Here is a 21,220-nt window from a genome sequence, read left to right as displayed (position 1 = left end):
TGCTCCATCAGTGTTTAACATCTACACAAATGATCAGCCACTGCCAGACGGGATAAAGAGTTTCATCTACGCTGACAATCATGCCATCACCACTCAAGCAGGTAGCTTTGAAATGGTGGAAGAAAAGCTCTCCAAAGCTTTAGGTGCTCTTCCTGCCTATTACAGGGAAAACCAGCTCATTCCTAATCCAGCTAAAACACCGACATGTTATTTTCACCTTAAGAACAGACAAGCATCTCATGCTCGGAGCATGACCTGGGAAGGAATCCCACTGGAGCATTGCAGCACACCAAAGTACCAGGAGTCACTCTGGACCTTGCTCTGACTTACAAGAAGTACTGCTTGAATATCAAGCAAAAAGTGGGTGCTAGAAATAACATCTGACTGGCACAACCTGGGGATCACAACCAGACACAGTGAAGACATTTGCCCTTGTGCTTTGCTACTCTGCTGTTGAGTACGCATGCCCAGTGTGGAACACATGTGTCTGGTTGTGATCCCCAGGTTGTGCCAGTCAGCTTTCGTATGATATTGTTTATAGCACCCACTTTTTGCTTGATATTCAGGCAGTGCTTCTTGTAGGTCAGAGCACGGTCCAGAGTGACTCCCAGGTATTTGGGTGCGCTGCAATGCTCCCGTGGGATTCCTTCCCAGGTGATCTTCAGAGTTCGGGATGCTTGTCTGTTCTTGAGATGAAAAGCACATGTCTGTGTTTTAGATGGGTTGGGGATCAGCTGGTTTTCCCTGTAATAGGCAGTAAGAGCACCTAGAGCTTCAGAGAGCTTCTGTTGAACCATCTCAAAGCTCCCTGCTTGAGCGGTGATGGCACGATCATCAGCATAGATGAAGCTCTCCGTCCCTTCTGGCAGTGGCTGGTCATTTGTGTAAATGTTGAACATGGATGGGGCAAGTACACTCCCCTGAGGCAGGCCGTTCTTCTGTTTCCGCCATCTGCTTCTCTGGACCTGGAACTCAACAAAAAAGCTCCTGTTTTGTAGCAGGTTTCCTATGAGGCGGGTGAGGTGGTCGTCCTTGGTGATATTATACATTTTTCTCAGGAGGAGGCGGTGGTGGTTCACAGTATCATAGGCTGCTGACAGGTCTATGAAGACAGCTCCTGTGATCTGCTGCCTTTCAAAGCCATCTTCTATGTGCTGAGTCAGGTTCAGCACTTGCGATGTGCAGCTTTTGCCTTTTCTTATCCACACAGTCAAAGGCTTTAGAATAGTCAATGAAGCAGAAGTAGATGTTTTTCTGAAACTCCCTGCCTTTCTCCATTCTCCAGGATCTGGATATTGGTAATTGGGTCTCTCCTTCCTCTGCCTTTTCCTCTTTCCTAAATGAGAGGAATTCCACTCAAGCTCCCACTGAAGAACATGGGAGTCCTCATTAGACCTTCTGGACTAATGTGGCCCTTCTCTAATGTCTCTTTCCTGGCTCAAAAGCGTCTTGTTTTGGGCAGACCATCCCTGCTCGTGTGGGCCTTCTCTAATGTCTCTTTCCTGGCTCAGGAACTTCTTAGGCCTGAAAAGGAAACCAAACCGACGCCATTTTGCGCCTCTTTTCCCATCAGGCACCGCGATTTCGGATGCGCATGCGCCCTTCGGGAACGGAAGGAGCGCGCGCATGCGCAGTGGGCGCCCCGGCACTTCCGCCGTTGGAGAAGGAGGCCCAGGGAGTTTGGAGAGGCGCTTCCTTGGCAACAGGCAGAGGGAAGGTGAGGGGCCTGCGGGGGGTGGGAGTTGTAGTTCGGGGCGGGCCGCAGCGGGGAGAAGGCCCCACTGGGGCTGCCTCAGGATCCTGGGATTTGTAGTTTGGGAGAGGCAACAGGCCTCTCTTCGGTGGGGAAAGGCCCAAGGCCTTGGCAAACTACAACTCCCAGCACCCAGGAGCCTTGAGCCAGCAGGCCTGTGAAACAGGGATCCAGCTGCCTTAGCTCTGCAGCACAGATGGATTAATCAAATGGTAATTATTATTATTAAATTAATATTATATATTATATATTATAATATTTTTATAATTTATTATAATGTTACTAATATATATATATATATATATATCCAACTGCCTTAGCTCTGCAGTACAGATGTATTAATCAAATAGTAATTATTATTATTAAATTAATATTATATATTAATATTATTATTATATATTATAATATTGTTATAATTTATATTATAACACTTTTATATATGTGGGTATGTATGTGTGTGTGTGTATATATATATATATTATCCAACTGCCTTAGCTCTGCAGTACAGATGTATTAATCAAATAGTAATTATTATTATTATTATTATTAAATTAATATTATTATATATTATAATATTGTTATAATTTATTATAATGCTACTATAATATGTGTGTGTGTGTGTATATATATATATATATATATATATATATATATAAAATATCCAACTGCCTTAGCTCTGCAGTACAGATGTATTAATCAAATGGTAATAATAATAATTATTAAATTAATATTATATATCATATTATTATATTATATTGTTATAATTTATTATAATATTACTATAATATATGTACATATATATATATAATATATCCAACTGCCTTATCTCTTCGGTACAGATGTATTAATCAAATAGTAATTATTATTATTAAATTAATATTACTATATATTATATTATTATTATATATTATAATATTATTATAATTTATTATGTTACTATTATATATGTGTATATATATATATATATATATATATTCAACTGCCTTAGCTCTGCAGTACAGATGTATTAATCAAATAGTAATAGTAATTATTAAATTAATATTATATATCATATTATTATATATTATAATATTGTTATAATTTATTATAATGCTACTGTAATGTAATATATATATATATATTTATATATATATATATATATATTACATTACAGTAGCATTATAATGCTACTGTAATGTAATATATATATATATATATATATATCCAACTGCCTTAGCTCTGCAGTACAGATGTATTAATCAAATAGTAATAATAATAATAATAATAATAATAATAATAATAAAGAGCCTATACGATTCTTTTCAATTTCTGGCTGAATAACTTAAATTCTGATAATATTTTGACTTTGGTGTTTTAGCCATTCCATTGTGTGGCAGTGTCGTTCGGGTTGAATCGGTTGAGACTCTGTGTTGAGATATTTATAGAAAAACTGTCGCAAAATGTGCTGCAGGATGTCTCTCTTGCAACAACAAAGTTTTGGCAGTTGGATCAACGTTTTCCCATGACTTTATGATAGAACCAATTAGGAAACAACATTGGTAGCACAGGAACAAAAATCATGTAATAACTGTGTGTGGAGGGCGAACTCGGGATCTCCTGCAGGGAGAAAATTCTCTCGCGGATGGAGTGTCACGCTTGGCCTTTCCTTCCTTTTCCCTGTTCTGCTTCTAGACGTCGAAGATGAATGTTGATGCGGCGATGCTTTGAAGTCCCGAAGACTCCGTGGTTCAAGTGGTGGTATGAAAATGGCCGCCTTGCCAGGGACCTCTGTCGGGCCTCCTCCTCTTCCTCCGCCGGACCCGGGGGCCGCGGTGTGGGAGTGGCAGGACGAGTGTGGGCGCTGGAGGCCGTACTGCAGTGGGGTGTGCTGCTACATCGAGCAGTCCTTCCAAGCCCTGGCGGCAAAGGGCCGGCGCTCGCTGGGGACCTGGCCCTTGCAAGGCAGCATCCCCCTGGGGCAAGCGGACCCTGCTTTGGCCCCCTACGTCATCGACATCCCCAGTTTGACGCAGTTCCGACAAGATACAGGTAATGTCCACAGGGACTTCCATCTCCTAGCCAATCGGTAAACAGTGTGACTTGTGCGTGTTGATGGTTCGCCTGCTGAGTAAAAAAATGGAAATGCAGTAACAGTAATAATAGAGCAAAGGCGGATCTGGCCGGAGTGGTCCATGCCTTGGTCACCTCCAGATTGGATTACTGCAATGCGCTCTACGTGGGGCTGCCCTTGAAGACGGCTCGGAAGCTCCAACTGGTCCAACGATCAGCAGCCAGGATGTTAACTGGGGCCCCTTACAGAGAGAGGTCAACCCTCCTGTTTAAGGAACTCCACTGGCTGCCGTTTATATTCCGAGCTCAATTCAAGGTGCAGGTGCTTACCTACAAAGCCCTGAACGGTTTGGGACCAGCCTACCTGCATGACCGCATTTCCATCTATGAACCCACACGTTCTCTTCAGTCATTAGGAGAGGCCCTGCTCGTGATCCCACAGGCGTCGCAAGCACGCTTGGTGGGGACGCGGGACAGGGCCTTCTCCGTGGTGGCCCCCCAACTCTGGAACACCCTCCCCAAAGACCTTAGACAGGCCCCTTCATTGGCTATTTTCAGAAAGAACTTAAAAACCTGGCTTTTCCGATGCACCTTCCCAGATTAGGAAACCTCCACTACCGAGTCCCACAAGCACTTTATCAGAACCAATGACTGCTGCACATTGCACATCGCACTCGCCCTAGAAACCCTTTATACACCTCCTGTCAAATCAGCACTTTTAATCCTTGTACCCACCTTTTGGCCCGGCCCAGTTTTATTGTGTTTTAATGTACTGTGCTTGTTGTTTATTTTGCTTTAATTTGTTTTAATTGTTTGATTTGCTTGATTGTATTGCTATGTTGTATTGTTGTGGCCTCGGCCTGTTGTAAGCCGCATCGAATCCTCTGGGAGATGCTAGCGGGGTACAAATTAAGTTTAATAATAAATAATAATAATAATAAATGTAATAATAATAATAACAGAGTAAAATAATAAATGTAATAAAAGCAATAATAATAATGATAATAATAGTAGTAGTAAAATAATGGATATGTGGTAATAATAGTAAATAGAGTAAAATAATAAACGTAATAAAAGTAATAATAATAATAGAGTAAAATAATGGAAATGTAGTACTAATAGTAAATAGAGTAAAATAATAAACGTAATAAAAGTAATAATAATAATAATAGAGTAAAATAATGGAAATGTAGTACTAATAGTAAATAGAGTAAAATAATAAACGTAATAAAAGTAATAATAATAATATAGTAAAATAATGGAAATGTAGTACTAATAGTAAATAGAGTAAAATAATAAATGTAATAAAAGTAATAGTAATAATAGAGTAAAATAATGGAAATGTAGTACTAATAGTAAATAGAGTAAAATAATAAACGTAATAAAAGTAATAATAATAATATAGTAAAATAATGGAAATGTAGTACTAATAGTAAATAGAGTAAAATAATAAATGTAATAAAAGTAATAATAATAATAGAGTAAAATAATGGAAATGTAGTACTAATAGTAAATAGAGTAAAATAATAAACGTAATAAAAGTAATAATAATAATATAGTAAAATAATGGAAATGTAGTACTAATAGTAAATAGAGTAAAATAATAAATGTAATAAAAGTAATAATAATAAAAATAATAGAGTAAAATAATGGAAATGTAAAAATAATAATAATAGTAAATAGAGTAAAATAATAAATGTAATAAAAGTAATAATAATAAAAATAATAGTAAAATAATGGAAATGTAATAATAATAGTAAATAGAGTAAAATTATAAATGTAATAAAAGTAATAATAATAATAATAATGGAAATGTAGTACTAATAGAGTAAAATAATAAATGTAATAATAATAATAGAGTAAAATAATAATTGTAATAAAAGTAATAATAATAATAGAGTAAAATAATGGAAATGTATTAATAATAGTAAATAGAGTAAAATGATGTCACTTGGTGATAACAACAACAAAGTAAAACAATAACCTTGACTCAAGTATAAGCCGGGGAGGGCTTATACTCGAGCATATACGGTATGTTGAATTTGTTTGTAAAGTGGAACAGGGACATTTTTACAGTGTAACTCCATATATATATATACACATACACACACATATATATATATGCGTGTGTGTGTATATGTGGCAGATATATATATACACATACACATACATACATACATATACAGTAAAGGAAACTCAACAGGGGTGTTCACCTTTCCCTATGTGATCAAAAGCAATATGTGCGAGTGTGTGTGTGTGTATGTGTGTGTGTATATATATATATATATATATATATATAATAACACTTCCAGGAGTGGATTTTCCTTCTTTCCAAGAAGTGGATTCCTGTCACTTCGTGTTGTCTCAGGAAGGAGTCAGTCGTAAGGCGGATGTTTGTAACTCAGGGACTGCCTGTGATATGTTTCCTCTTTCCCTCCACTTCCTCCTCGCAGGGACCATGCGCTTGGTGCGGCGGCACGTTTTCCCACTGGATTCGGCGGCCGGGCAAGGCGTGGTGTGGGAGTGGCAGAATGACGAAGGCGGCTGGTTCCCGTACGAGATGAACGTCTGCGTCCACATGGAACAAGCCTTTGCTTTCAAGAGCCCCCAGGTGGACCTCGGTCCCTTTGGCTACAACTACGGGATCGACTTCACCTCGCTCACCCAGACCAACAAGGCAACCGGCTACCAGCGGCGCATCCGGAGGCGCCTGGACTCGCCCTACCCGGTGACCATGGCTTCGGGATGGCCTCCAGTTCCTCTTGTTCCTCCTCCTCCTCCTCCTCATGCGGGAGCGTCGTGTTCGTGCCAGCAGTGCCTGCTCAACAGCGGGCCCGGGCCCATCGCCACACGGTACCGGCACTCCATCCTCAACCTTCCGGGTCCTTCCGCTGGGAGCGGACCCCGGCCCTTTGTCGGGATGCAGGGAGTCGCCGGCAGGACTGCGGGGCTGGGCCACTCTCCAGTGGGCTTTGTCCCTTACAGCAAACCCATCCTTTCCGGAGCTCGCTCGATGCCGAAGCTGAGCGTTCACAGTTTGGGGGCGGCGGCACCGCAACCGCCGACAGTCATTGGGCCCAATCCGCCGCACGGTGCACCCAAAGCGGTCAGGTATGCTATATTTGGGGGCAAGGGGGAATCCTGTGTACTGTAGGATGAATGCTCCTGAAGCAGCTTCCCTTTTTATTATGTGAATGGAATGCACACCTTAAATTTGGCAAGGTAATTCAAGGTTAAACCGCTGAGCTGCTGAACTTGCTGACCAAAAGGTTGTTGGTTCGAATCTGGGAGTGGGGTTGACTTCTCTAGGTGGATTAGTCAGGACGGTAAATAAAGTACAACACTCAGAAAAAAGGGGAAATCGAGACAGGAAACAATCAGGGCCAGCTAACACCTCCCAACAAAGAATTCCCCCAGGCAGGAAGCAGCCAGGCTTTGAAGCTGCATTCTGACATAAAGGAAGACACCAGAAACCGGGGGAATCAAAGGTAGAACTTTTTTTCATCATGTAATAGTCTCACCCCCTTTTTTTCATCACGTAATAGTCTCACCCCTTTTTTTCATTACGTAATAGTCTCACCCCCTTTTTTCATCACGTAATAGTCTCACCCCTTTTTTTCATTACGTAATAGTCTCACTCCCTTTTTTTTTCAAGGCTTTGCGATGCTAATCAAGGTGATTAATTGCAGCATTCACACTTGCGTCCAACAGTCAAGAGTTTATTTATTTATTTATTTATTTACCGCTTTTGTATACTGCCTTTCTCAGCCAGAGGCAACTCAAATAATAAATGTAATAAAATTAATAAATGCAGACACCTACTAACCCAGGGAGAGACCATCACTCAAAAAAATTTGATTTTGTCATTTGAGAGTTGTAGTTTCTGGGATTTATAGTTCAACTACAATCAAGGAGCATTCTGCACCCCACCAACGGTGGAATTGAACCAAACTTGGCACACAGTTCTCCCATGTCCTACAGAAAATACTGGAAGGGTTTGGTGGGCAATGTCCTTTGGTTCTGGAGTTGTAGTTCTCCTACATCCAGAGATCACTGTGGACTCAAACAATGATGGATCTGGACCAAACTCGACACGAATACTCAATATGCCCAAATGTGAACACTGGTGGAGTTTGGGGAAAATAGGGTCTTGACATTTGGGAGTTGTAGTTGCTGGGATTTATAGTTCACTTACAATCACAGAGCATTCTGAACCCCACCAATGATAGAATTGGGCCAAACCTCCCATCAGGCAGCTCCTTGAACCTCCAAACAACGTGTGTTTTGCCAGGAACGGGCACAACGATACGTTCACGAAACCCTGGATTCCGCCCTCCATCTTCGAGAGCCTGGGAGACCTCACTGTTAGCCGCGGAAAGAACAGTGGTTTCAACACCCAGAGACAGTCCCTGGGCGGCATAATAGCCTCCTGTCGGAAGCGTGGTAATTACCTCTGCATATTTGCAGCTCGTCAAAATCCCTAGTGTACACAATTAGAGGAAACCGGAGCAGGCAGCCGTGGCCGTGCCCCTGCCTTCCTTCCTTCTGTCCCTTTGCCCAGATTGGAACCTTCCTTCCTGCGCTTCCCAGTCCGCACCTCCTTCTGTTCTCACACTCCGTATTGACTCTCTGTTGGTTTTTTGCTACCCAGCAGAACTTGGAAAAGAACCAATTAGGAAATGACATTGATAACCCAGGAACAAAAATGTTAGATAGTGCAATCGGTGCTCTTTGCCAAAAAGGGGGTGAGACTATTACGTGGGGGGAAAAAAATCTGCTTTTGATTCCCCAGTTTCTGATGTTTTGTTTTATTTATTTATTTATTTGGAAGATTTCTATACCAGCCTTCTCACCTCAACCGAGGGACTCAGGTCGGTTTACAGGATATATGCAATTACAAAGTATACAAATACAAGCGGGTGCAACATCATTAAGAATTAAAAACAACACAATAAAATACAATAAAACATCATCATTACAATTACCCAGGCCAAAACGTCAATACAATCGCAGTCATAGTCGTAGTCACAGTTCATTAAAGATTCAGTCCTCAAAAGCCACATTCCAGAGCCAGGTCTTTAGTAATTTCCTGAAAGTCAGGAGGGAGGGGGCAGATTGGATCTCTAGTGGAGGGGAGTTCCAGAGCCGGGGAGCCACCACTGAGAAGGCCCTGTCTCTCGTCCCCACCAAGCGCGACTGTGAGGGTGGTGGGACCGAGAGCAGGGCCCCTCTGGAAGATCTTAATAGCCTTGATGGCTCATAGGGGATAATCCGTTCGGACAGGTAAACAGGGCCAGTGTCGTTTAGGGCTTTGTAGGTCAAAACCAGCACTTTGAATTGTGCTCGGAAGCTAATCGGCAGCCAGTGGAGCTGGCGTAACAGAGGGGTTGTATGCTCCCTGTACCCAGCCCCCGTTAGAAATCTGGCTGTCGAGCGTTGGACTAGCTGCAGCTTCCAGGCAGTCTTCAGAGGCAGCCCCACGTAGAGAGCATTGCAGTAATCTAAGCGGGATGTAACCAAAGTGTGGACCACCGTGGCCAAGTCAGACTTCCCAAGGTACAGGCGCAGCTGGCGCACACGTAATAGTCTCATCCCCTTTTTTCAATTATGTATTGTGTCAGAAGTGAACCAATGGTACAGATGTAATGTATTTAAAATCACAAAGTTGGCACTATACTCAAATGTCCTCTGACCAGAAGCTGGCCACATGGAGTGCCTCTGGTGTTGCTATAAGGAGGACCTCCATTGTGCATGTGGTAGGGCTCGGAACGCATTTTAGTAAGTGGTCTGTGGTTTGCTCTTCTCCTCACTTGCATTATTTATTTATTTATTTATTTGCAACATTTATATGCCGCCCTTTTCAATCCTATATATATATATATATATATATATATATATATATATATATACACACACAATATATGTTATTAGCATAGTACAATATCAGTATTAAATATTACTGTATTATACTATACCATTATATTGTATTATTAGTAATATTACATGTAATATAAATATGTAATTATAACATTAGTAGTAGTAATATATTGCATTACATTATATTATAAAAATTATATGTATATACAATATATTGTCATATATTATATCACATTATATTAATTTAAAAAGTCGATGAAAAGTGCGACTATTATGCGATGAAATACGGGTAAGTTATAACGTAGTGCATACAAAGTACTATTAATTCAAAAAGGGGATCAAAAGTGCGACTATTATGCGATGAAATACGGGAAAGTTATAACATAGTGCATACAAAGTACTATTAATTTTAAAAGGGGATCAAAAGTGCGACTATTATGTGATGAAATACAGGTAATTTATAACGTAGTGCTTTCAAAGTACTATTAATTCAAAAAGGGGATCAAAAATGCGACTATTATGCGATGAAATACAAGTAAGTTATAACATAGTGCACGCAAAGTACTATTAATTTAAAAGGGGGATCAAAAGTGCGACTATTATGCAATTAAATACGGGTAAGTTATAACGTAGTGCATACAAAGTACGCACGCTGTGTCTGATTTTGTGCATATTCCCTATCCTTCTCTATTCTCCGTACATTACCGATGACCTTGTTTTTCCTTTTGTCTCCTCAGCATCCCAAAGCTCCCCGTCAGCATGTCCAGGCCCAGCAAAGTGAGCCAGGCCCTCTCAGGTAACGTTACACCTGCCATTTGCTACCTTCTCTCTCACCCATTCCTCGAGTTGCTAACATATAGGTCCATCTATGTATATCTTTCTCGCACTTATCCACACCTTGCAAAGCTGCACACAGCCCTAAAGCGTGAGCTGCAGCACATAAAGTACGGAGCGCACACAGATCTAGAAATTCCTAGAGAGATGTTATCTCAATCAAGTGTAACTCCAGCCAAAATAGATTTGGGGGGCTCTTCAGAGCTGCGCTTCCCTCTCCCTGAATTGCTTCCGTGTGTTTGCTTTGTGTTTCTGTATTCATTTGGTTCTTCTGGAATCAGGTCCTGGGGTGTTGGTTGCTTTGATTTTTCGGTTTGGTTTCCGCAGCGACGGTATGACGTCCCGTGTTCTCCCCTCCTCCTCCCCTCGCATGCCTGCCTCCTCCCCCGCTCCCTTCTAGGCATGATGGCCTTTCTGATGTCCGTCCCGGGACTTCCGGTGCAGCTCGTCAAAGCTCAAAGAGGCTCTAGGAAGCGCCCCTCCGTTGTTAAGGGAGGCAAAGGTAGCCCCGCTTGCCTGGACCCGCTCTCAGCTTGCTGCTTTCCTCCTCTTCCTTTGCCTTGGCTGAGAAGAGCCCCCCAAAGGCCATCCAGTCCAACCCCCTTCTGCAGCAGCGTGACCAAGCACCCGTAGCAAAACGTGATAAAAATAACGACAACACTGGGATCAATGTTGTCTCTTCCATAGGAGGCTTTTCTTTAGAGTAAAGTAACATGGTTTCCCATCGTGGTCAACTGTGAATCGCACATATGGTAGTTTCTGCGCCTTCACAGAATTCACAGGTGACCACTCGGGAAACTACGGTTACAGGTAATCAAGCTATATTTCCACTATTTACAAGGTTTCCACAACACAAAGTTCTTTATACTTCCTTCCTGGGTTTCTTTCTCATGCAGATAAACAAATTCGCTCTCACAGAGGCTGCTCTCACACCGAAGTTACACAGGAGCTTCACACAGTAGCTTTACACACAGCAGCCTTTGCACTGAAGGTTCACACACGAAGGCCTTCAACCTGTGGTTTCTCTCACACTGAGGCTTCTCTCACACTGAAGCTTCACTCACAATGGCCTTCAACCTGGGGCTTCTCTTACACTGAGGCCTTATTTATTTGAAACATTTATATTCCGCTCTTCTTACCCCGAAAGGGACTCAGGGTGGAGCACAACATATATGGTAAGCATTCCATGCCAAAACATAAAATAACTATAAATATACACCAACACACAAATCGGTTACATCTACTTTAAAATCAGTTGTTTAAAACCAACGCGAAACATCATGCAGGCTCTGTTGCAGAACTGAAAGAATGGAAGCCTACTAACTCTGAAGCCTTTCTCCCACTGAGGCCTTCTAACACTGAGGGCTTTTTCAGACTGATGCCTTCTAACACACTGAAGCGAACTAACACTGAGGTCAAATCATACTGAGGCCTTCTAACACACTGAAGCCCTTCTCCCACAGAGACCTCAACCTCACACAGGCCTTTCTCCCACTGAGGCATTCTCACACTGAGGGCTCTCTCAGACTGATGCCTTCTAATACACTGAAACGAACTAACATTGAGGCCTACTAACACACTGAAGCCCTTCTTCCACAGAGACCTCAACCTCACACAGGCCTTTTTCCCACTGAAACCTTCTCACACTGAGGGCTCTTTCAGACTGACGCGTTCTAACACACTGAAGCGAACTAACACTGAGATCAACTCATACTGAGGCCTTCTAACACACTGAAGCCCTTCTTCCACAGAGACCTCAACTTCACAGAGGCCTTTCTCCCACAGAGGCCTTCTCACACTGAGGGCTCTTTCAGACTGACACCTTCTAACACACTGAAGCGAACTAACACTGAGGCCTACTCACACACTGAAGCCCTTCTCCCACAGAGACCTCAACCTCACACAGGCCTTTCTCCCATTGAGGCCTTCTCACACTGAGGGCTCTCTCAAACTGACGCCTTCTAACACACTGAAGCAAACTAACACTGAGGCCTACTCATACTGAGGCCTACTAACACACTGAAGCCTTTCTCCCACAGAGACCTCAACCTCACACAGGCCTTTCTCCCACTGAGGCCTTCTCACACTGAGGGCTCTTTCAGTCTGACGCCTTCTAACATGCTGAAGCGAACTAACACTGAGGCCTACTCATACTGAGACCTTCCAACACACTAAAGCCCTTCTCCCACAGAGACCTCAACCACTAAGGCATTCTCACACTGAGAGCTCTCTCAGACTGACGCCTTCTAACACACTGAAGTGAACTAACACTGAGGCCAACTCATACAGAGGCCTTCTAACACACAAATATTTCTGACTGAAGGCACCATCAAATTGTTTCGGACTCCAAAGTGTTCCCTCTTCTCTCCTGAAGCAACTTCCTTCTCAAGGCCTGCTCTGACCATTCGCTCTTTGTTTAGCTTCGAACATGTTCTTCTAGGCGGTGGCTCCGAACGCGACTTTGGCCGGATTAACTTTCTCGCGACCGCTAACCCTTTCTTCCCAATTTGCCGTTGCGGTTTCCTTCTTGGATGATAGCTTGGCATACGTTGACTCTTCTCTTGCTCTCCTTTCTCCACTTCCCAGCTGTTGCCCTCGGCCCCGAAGAAGTGGTCAAGAAGTACGTGCAGGAGCTGAAGCCGCCTCCCGCCGACGAGGTACGTTCCCACGGCTGCAGGAAGTTCCAAAGATCCCTATACACAGCCTTCTTTGGGTGCATCTACACTATCAAATGGATGTGGTTTGATCCCACTTAGGACTGCGATGGAATCCTGGGCGTTATAGTTTGGGCTGGGAAGGCTAAAGGTCTTGGAAAACAACTGTCTTCTAGGATCGTTGAGCCTCGGCAGTTCAAGTCGGGTCAAATTGCATGAGCTCAACATGGAGCAGTTATAGAGGGAACTCTGCAAGAACTGTAGTACAGGAGAAAGCTAAAGGAGGAATTTCGTAATAGTAAAGATTGTATGGAACGTATACAGGCAGTCCTCAAGTTACAAACAAGACAGGTTCGGTAGGTTTGTTCTTAAGTTGAATTTGTTTGTAAGTCGGAACAGGGACATTTGTTTGTAAGTCGGAACAGACCAAATACATACACACATATATATATACACACACATACACATACACACACATTATATATATAGATTGCAGGTGAACTATACATTCCAGGACTTACAATTCCTGTAGGAACAGGCCAAATACACATACATATATACATACACATATATATACACACATACTATATATATATATACACACACACACACACACACACACATTATATATATAGATTGCAGGTGACCTATACATCCCAGGACCTACAATTCCTGTAGGAACAAGCCAAATACACACACATATACACACACACACACATATGCACACATACATTATATATATATATATATACACCTACACACAATACATACACACATATATATACACACATACATTATATATATATACACACATACGTACACACACATTATATATATAGATTGCAGGTGAAGTATACATCCCAGGACCTACAATTCCTTAGGAACAGGCCAAATACACATACATACACACACACATATACACACATACATATTATATATATATATATATATATATATATATATATATATACACACACACATATACACACATACATTATATATACACACACACATACTATTTATATACACATACACACATACATTATATATATAGATTACAGGTGAACTATACATCCCCGGACCTACAACTCCTCTACATCATGATCTTCATTTGCTGATCAATTCCTCTGTTTGCTGTGCGCCATAGAAAAGGGTAGGTAAGGGTGAAGGGAGAGGCCGTGGGCAGGGTATGTATTAAATACACGAAACTCTTCTATAGCATGGGCTCATCCACTGCCTTGCGAGTAAAACTGAATGACCGTGTCGCACAAGGATGCCGGCCTCAAAATCGTGTGGTCAACAAGAAACGTTTGGGAAGCTCTTCTGTGCACCAAAGTCCTCTTCCCACCTTGCTTCCCCAGGACTGCATCATCTGCATGGAGAAACTGAGCGCTCCATCGGGATACAGCGACTCCTGCGAGAGCCAATCCCTGCAGCCGGGGAGCGTCGGGAGGCTGGACCGCTGCGGCCACACCTTCCACCTGCTCTGCGTCCTGGCCATGTACACCAGCGGCAACAAGGTACGTCTCCCTCACTAGCCCGCTCTGAGGTTTCCCTTGACCTGAGAGTCCTTGGTAGGCTCCTAGCGTTGGAAGGAACCCCCAAAGGCCATCCAGTCCAACCCCATTCAGCCAGGCAGGAAGACACCATTCGATCCCTCTGTTTAAAGACTTCCATAGGCTACTAACATTGGAAGGAACCCCCAAAGGCCATCCAGTCCAGCCCCATTCCGCCAGGCAGGAAGACAGCCATCTTGAGTGGTGGGATTTAACAGTCCCCTGGCAACCCGGAACAGCTCCGCCAGATAGTTCTTTGCAGACACAATATTGGCTGCAAAGAAGGATTTCTTTGCAGCCTGTATTGCCGCAGCATATCCCATTGTATGTTTAAAGAATTCCATAGACTCATAGACCCCCAAGGGCCATCCAGTCCTAACCTCATTCCACCAGGCAGGAAGACACCATTTGATCCCTCCCGACAGATAACCATTCAGCTTCTGTTTAAAGACTTCCATAGGCTCCTAGCATTGGAAGGGACCCCCAAAGGCCATCCAGTCCAACCCCATTCCATCAGACAGGAAGACACCATCCAATCCCTCCCGAGAGATAACCCTCCAGCCTGTGTTTAAAGACTTCCGTACTCCTAGCATTGGAAGGGACCTCCAAAGGCCATCCAGTCCAACCCCATTCCGCCATGCAGGAAGACAACCATCTTGAGCAGCGGGATATAAAGTCCTCTGACAACCTTGAACAGCTCCGTTGGACGGTTATTTGCAGACGCAATATTGGCTGCAAAGAAGGATTTCTTTGCAGCCTTTATTGCCACAGCATATGCCCTTTGAAGTATGTTTAAATCCTTCCATAGACTTCTAGCATTAGAAGGGACCCCAAAGGCTATCCAGTCCTAACCCCATTCCACCAGGCAGGAAGACACCATCCAATCCTTCCCGACAGACAGCCATCCAGCCTGTGTTTAAAGACTTCCATACTCCTAGCATTGAAAGGGACCCCCAAAGGCCATCCAGTCCAACCCCATTCCATCAGGCAGGAAGACCCTATCCGATCCCTTTTGACAGATATCCATCCAGCATCTGTTTAAAGACTTCCATAGCCTCCTAGCGTTGGAAGGGACCCCCAAAGGCAATCCAGTCCAACCCCATTCTGCCAGGAAGGATGACACTTCTGCGTGCCTTTGCTTCCCCTTTCCCCAGGATGGCAGCCTGCAATGCCCGTCGTGTAAGGCCATCTACGGGGAGAAGACTGGGACGCAACCCAGCGGGAAGATGGCCGTCTCCAGCCTCTCGGAATCCCTCCCGGGGTACGAGGACTGCGGCTCCCTCGAAATCATGTACTTGATCCACAAGGGCATTCAGGTGAGGATGTTCAGGTGCCAAGAGTAGGAAAACCAAACCAATAGAAGGGCTCCAGTTCCACCCCCAAGTCAGGTAGGAGAGGCCTTTGGAACTCTCTGAAAAGACGCTCAGAGAGGCTATCTATTCAAAAACCAATGCCTTGCACTGTATGATCATAAAATAGGTTACCGTATATCCTCGAGTATAAGCCAATCCTAATATAAGCCGAGGCATGGCTCTGCGAGTGTTATGCAAGAAAGACAAAAATACCCATTTTGCCACCCTCAAAAAGGTTATGCAACTATTATGTGGTGGTGACTATTATGTGATGAAATACTGTATATACTTGAGTATAAGCCGACCCGAATATAAGCCGAGGCATCTACTTTTACAACAGAAAACTGGGAAAACGAGTCTAAGACGAAGGTGGAAAATACAGCAGCTCAAAATGAAAATAGATATCAATAAAATTACATTAACTGTGGCCTCAGTAGGTTAAATGGTTTTGAATATTTACATAATACCATAATTTAAGATAAGACTGTTCAACTCTGATTAAACCATTATTCTAACCTTCTTCAATGTCTATGTGCTTACATATCCTTCAAATAATAATAGAGTAAAATGATAAATGTAATATTAAAGGAGTAAAATAATAAATGTAATAATAATAGAGTAATATAATAATAGAGTAAAATAATAAATGCAATAATGATAGAGTAAAATAATAAATATAATGGTAATAGAGTAAAATAATAAATGCAATAATAGTAGAGAAGTAAAATAATAAATGCAATAATGGATTGAAATAATAAATATAGTAATAGAGTAAAATAATAAATGCAATAATAATGGATTGAAATAATATATGTAATAATAACAATAAACAGAGGAAAATAATAAATGTAAGAGTAAAACAATAATAATAATAATAATAATAATAGACGAAAATAATAATGGATTGAAATAATAAATGTAATAACAGAGTAAAATAATAAATATAATAATAGAGTAAAATAATATATGTAAGAATATTTATTTATTTATTTATTTACTTTACTTGTATACCGCTCTTCTCAGCCATTTGGCGACTCAGAGCGGTTAACAACCAGTGTCAGCAATACAGTACAAAATCATAATAATTTAAAACAGTAATATCAATCAATTAACATCAACATCAATACAGCAGTACAGAAAACAACAATCCATCATGTCTCATCAATAGAATCAGCATCCGATCTCGTTGTCCATAATCCATATTCCAGTAATCAATCAATTGTGCTGCTTAGTTGAATGCCTGATCGAAGAGCCAGGTCTTCACTTTAACAATAATAAACAGAGTAAAATAATAGATGCAATAATAATGGATTGAAATAATAAATATAATAATAATAATAATAATACAGTAAAATAATAAATATAATAATGGAGTAAAATAATATATGTAATAATAACAATAAACAGGAAAATAATAAATGTAATAATAAAAGAGTAAAATAATAATTATAATAATAATAATAGTAGTAGACGAAAATAATACATGCAATAATAATGGAGTAAAATAATATATGTAATAATAAAAGAGTAAAATAATAATAATAATAGAGTAAAATAATAAATGCAATAATAATGGATTGAAATAATAAATGTAATAAAATAATAAAAATAATGGAGTAAAATAATATATGTAATAATAGCAATAATAAATAGTAAAATAATAAATGTAATAATAATAGAGTAAAATAATAAACAACCTTGACTCAAGTATAAGCCGAGGGCTGAAAAACTCTGCTTATACTCAAGTATATACGGTATGTTGGCAGAGAAATGAGGTATAGAAAGAATAGGCAAATAATACTCTTGTTTTTGGGAGTATTGTTTACAGCAGCTTTTTCCAGCTGCTTGGCCTCTAGATTCCCATTCTCCCCTATTAATCCCAGAGCGTGGTGCTGCTTCTTGTTGGGGATAATGGAGGTTGTAGTTCAATTCACCAGGGGAATGCGGGGGCTTGTTTCAGACGCAGATGTGTAAGGTTTTGCAAATATAGGAGCAAACGTTTTTAGCGCTCCAGCATTCAAGCCAGGGATACTTGGGCTGACGAGAGGGTTCTCTGTCGTTTCAGGGTCCGGAACATCCCAACCCGGGGCTGCCATTCACCGCAAGGGGCTTCCCTCGCTACTGTTACCTCCCGGACAATGAGAAAGGACGGAAGGTACGGAGCAGTCCAGCTAGCCAAAAATAGATAAGATTGTTTTGGGGTGTTAGATAATATTATTTAGTTAATTAATAACACTATTTATTAGAAAAATGCCAGTTTCTGATTTGGTTTATGAATGCTCCCATTAGTAAAATGCATAATGAAGTGGGTGAACTACAATTCCCAAAACCGTGGGTCAATCTTTCCTCCACATCTGGCCTGTACGCACAGTTGTCCATGTTGCACCCGTGTGCTAAGTTTGACCCAGATCTGACGTTGGCTGGGTTCAGTCTTCTCGGGATACAGGTGAACTACAGTTCCCAAAACCGTGGGTCACTCTTTCCCCCACATCAGGCCTGTACGCACAGTTGTCCATGTTGCACCCGTGTGCCAAGTTTGACCCAGATCCGACGTTGGCTGAATTCAGTCCTCTCAGGATGCCGGTGAACTACAATTCCCAAAACCATGGGCAACTCTTTCTCCCACATCAGGCCTGTACGCACAGTTGTCCATGTTGCACCCATGTGCCAAGTCTGACCTCGATCCGACGTTGGCTGGGTTCAGTCCTCTCGGGATGCAGGTGAACTACAACTCCCAAAACCAAGGCCAATTCCCCACAAAACCCCAGCAATATGTTCAGTTGGTCATGGGGCTGCTCTGTGCTAAGTTTGGTCCTAACCCATTGTCAGTGGTGGGGAGGGGGTCACAGTTTCTCTGGATGCAGGTGAACTACAACTCCCAGATTGGCTGGATGATATTCAGCCCCAAACTCTATCTGCATTCACAGTTGAGCGTGTTGGGTCTGTGTGTTGCAGATACGTCATTAGTTGGGTTCACAGTGCTCTCTGAAGCAGTGGGCAGGATCATGCAAATTCCACAGCAATGGAAAGAGTAAGGAACCCTGGGATGTCCGTTTTGGAGGAAAATCAGAACATCTAGGATGAAATTGTCCCTGAATGGAAGTCTTCACTTGGGTGGTGGGCAGTGTGGTGTTTGGGGAGGACATTGGTGAGCATTGGGAGACATGTTTGTGGTGCCCGCTGTAACCTGTAATGTCCTTGGTGGGAGGGCTTTTGGTGGCGGTGGAGGTGGGAGGTTGTCTAAGTGGGCACCCAAGCCACATACATACATGTAGGTAGTGTGCCAAGTTTGGTGCAGATCAACTGTGGGCTGGGTTCAGAGTACTCTTTGATTGTAGGTGAACTATAAATCCCAGCATCTACAACTCCCAGATATCAAGGTCTATTTCCCCCAAACTCCACCAGTGTTCACATTTGGGCATATTAAGTACTCATGCCAAGTCTGGTCCAGATCCATCATTGTGTGAGTCCACAGTGCTCTCTGAATGGAGGTGAACTACAACTCCAGAACTCAAGGTCAATGGCACAACTCCAAAACTCAAGGTCAATGGCCACTGAACCCTTTGAGTATTTTCTGCTGATCATGGGAGTTCTGTGTGCCAAGTTTGGTTCAATTCCATCACTGGTGGAGTTCAGAATGCTCTTTGATTGTAGGTGAGCTATAAATCCCAGCAACTACAACTCCCAAATATCAAGGTCTATTTCCCCCAACACTCCACCTGTGTTCACATTTGGGCATATTGAGTATTCTTGTAGAGTTTGGTCCAGATCCATCATTGTGTGAGTCCACAGTGCTCTCTGAATGGAGGTGAACTACAACTCCAAAATTCAAGGTCAATGGTCACTGAACCCGAGTATTTTCTGCTGATCATGGGAGTTCTGTGTTCCAAGTTTGGTTCAATTCCATCATTGGTGGGGTTCAGAATGCTCTTTGATTGTAGGTGAACTATAAATCCCAGCATCTGCAACTCCCAAATATCAAGGTCTATTTCCCCTAACACTTCACCAGTGTTCACATTTGGGCATATTGAGTACTCATGTCTGGTCCAGATCCATAATTGTGTGAGTCCACAGTGTTCTCTGAATGGAGGTGAACTACAACTCCAAAACTCAAGGTCGATGGCCACTGAACCCTTTGAGTATTTTCTGCTGATCATGGGAGTTCTGTGTTCCAAATCTGGTTCAATTCCATCGTTGGTGGAGTTCAGAATGCTCTTTGATTGTAGGTGAACTATAAATCCCAGCATGTACAACTCCCAAATGAAAAAATCAATCCCCCCAATGCCACCAGTATTCATATTTGGTTGTATTGGGTATTTGTGCCCAATGTGGTCCAGTGAATGAAAATACATCCTGCACATCAGATATTTACATTGTAATTCATAACAGGAGCAAAATTACGATTATGAAGTAGCAACGAAAGTAATGTTATGGTTGGGGGTCACCACAACATGTGGAACTGGATTAAGGGGTTGCGGCATTAGAAAGGTTGAGAAACACTAGTTTACCTGATGAGAAAGTCAAGTTTACTCAGATTGTCATTGTTGTGGGCCTTTGAGTCGGGAAAGGGCCATGGAGGGCCACATCCGGCCCGCGGGACGTAGTTTGGGGACTCCTAGCATTCTGGACAGACTCTTGCCTGTCAGTCACGATTCCCATCGTCCTCTTCCCTCGCAGGTCCTGGAACTGTTGAAGCTGGCCTGGCGGAGGCGGCTGATCTTCACGGTGGGGACCTCCAGCACGACGGGCGAGAGCAATACCGTGGTCTGGAACGAGATCCACCACAAGACGGAGATGAACTCCAACCTCTCGGGCCACGGGTACCCGGACCCCAACTACCTGGACAATGTGCTGGCCGAACTGGCCGCTCAGGGCGTCACGGAGGACTGCTTGAGACCCTGAGACTAAGCGGCGTTGGGATTCCTCGCGAACCGAGCGCCCCTCGTTGCCTTAAACCCCTTTTGCCCTGTTCCTCCCGAGCAATAGAAGGTTTACACATGCACATCTGTAAATACACACCCACCATCGCATAAACAAAAAGAACTGTTTTATCACACTCGTTTTTGTCGCCTCCTTCCCGTCTACGTGAGACACGATTTGAAGCAGTTACGTTCTGCGGTGTTTCCCGTTACCGTTTTCCAGCCT

General features: G+C 42.5%; 1 protein-coding gene across 2 annotated transcripts; it reads left to right on the top strand.

Moving 5' to 3' along the window:
• Positions 1–1,619: 1,619 nt before the first annotated feature.
• DTX2 (deltex E3 ubiquitin ligase 2) lies at positions 1,620–21,131 on the top strand. Of its 2 annotated transcripts, XM_060756739.2 has the most exons (10): positions 1,620–1,717; positions 3,425–3,781; positions 6,256–6,913; positions 10,417–10,475; positions 10,914–11,015; positions 13,100–13,170; positions 14,529–14,687; positions 15,878–16,039; positions 18,141–18,230; positions 20,753–21,131. In XM_060756739.2, exons 2-10 carry the CDS (start codon positions 3,493–3,495, stop codon positions 20,975–20,977), a joined length of 1,815 nt encoding a protein of 604 aa, XP_060612722.2. In that variant the 5' UTR covers positions 1,620–1,717; positions 3,425–3,492; the 3' UTR covers positions 20,978–21,131. The 2 variants fall into 2 exon arrangements, with proteins under 2 accessions (XP_060612722.2, XP_060612723.2); XM_060756740.2 differs by lacking the exon at positions 10,914–11,015.
• The last annotated feature ends 89 nt before the right edge of the window (positions 21,132–21,220 follow it).

The sequence above is a fragment of the Anolis sagrei genome, chromosome 11 (assembly GCF_037176765.1).
Source record: "Anolis sagrei isolate rAnoSag1 chromosome 11, rAnoSag1.mat, whole genome shotgun sequence".
NCBI classification, from domain to species: Eukaryota; Metazoa; Chordata; class Lepidosauria; order Squamata; family Dactyloidae; genus Anolis; species Anolis sagrei.
Note: the sequence above shows the minus strand (reverse complement) of the source record. Positions and strands in the feature narration are given on the sequence as shown.

What these genes read in the sequence shown, in the direction of transcription:
- DTX2 (XM_060756739.2), top strand. Translation starts at nt 3,493, where the DNA reads ATGAAAATGGCCGCCTTGCCAGGGACCTCTGTCGGGCCTCCTCCTCTT. An exon ending in GGTGCACCCAAAGCGGTCAG is followed by an intron (nt 6,914 to 10,416) that starts GTATGCTATATT and finishes TTGTCTCCTCAG; the next exon opens with CATCCCAAAGCTCCCCGTCA. An exon ending in AGCCGCCTCCCGCCGACGAG is followed by an intron (nt 13,171 to 14,528) that starts GTACGTTCCCAC and finishes TTGCTTCCCCAG; the next exon opens with GACTGCATCATCTGCATGGA.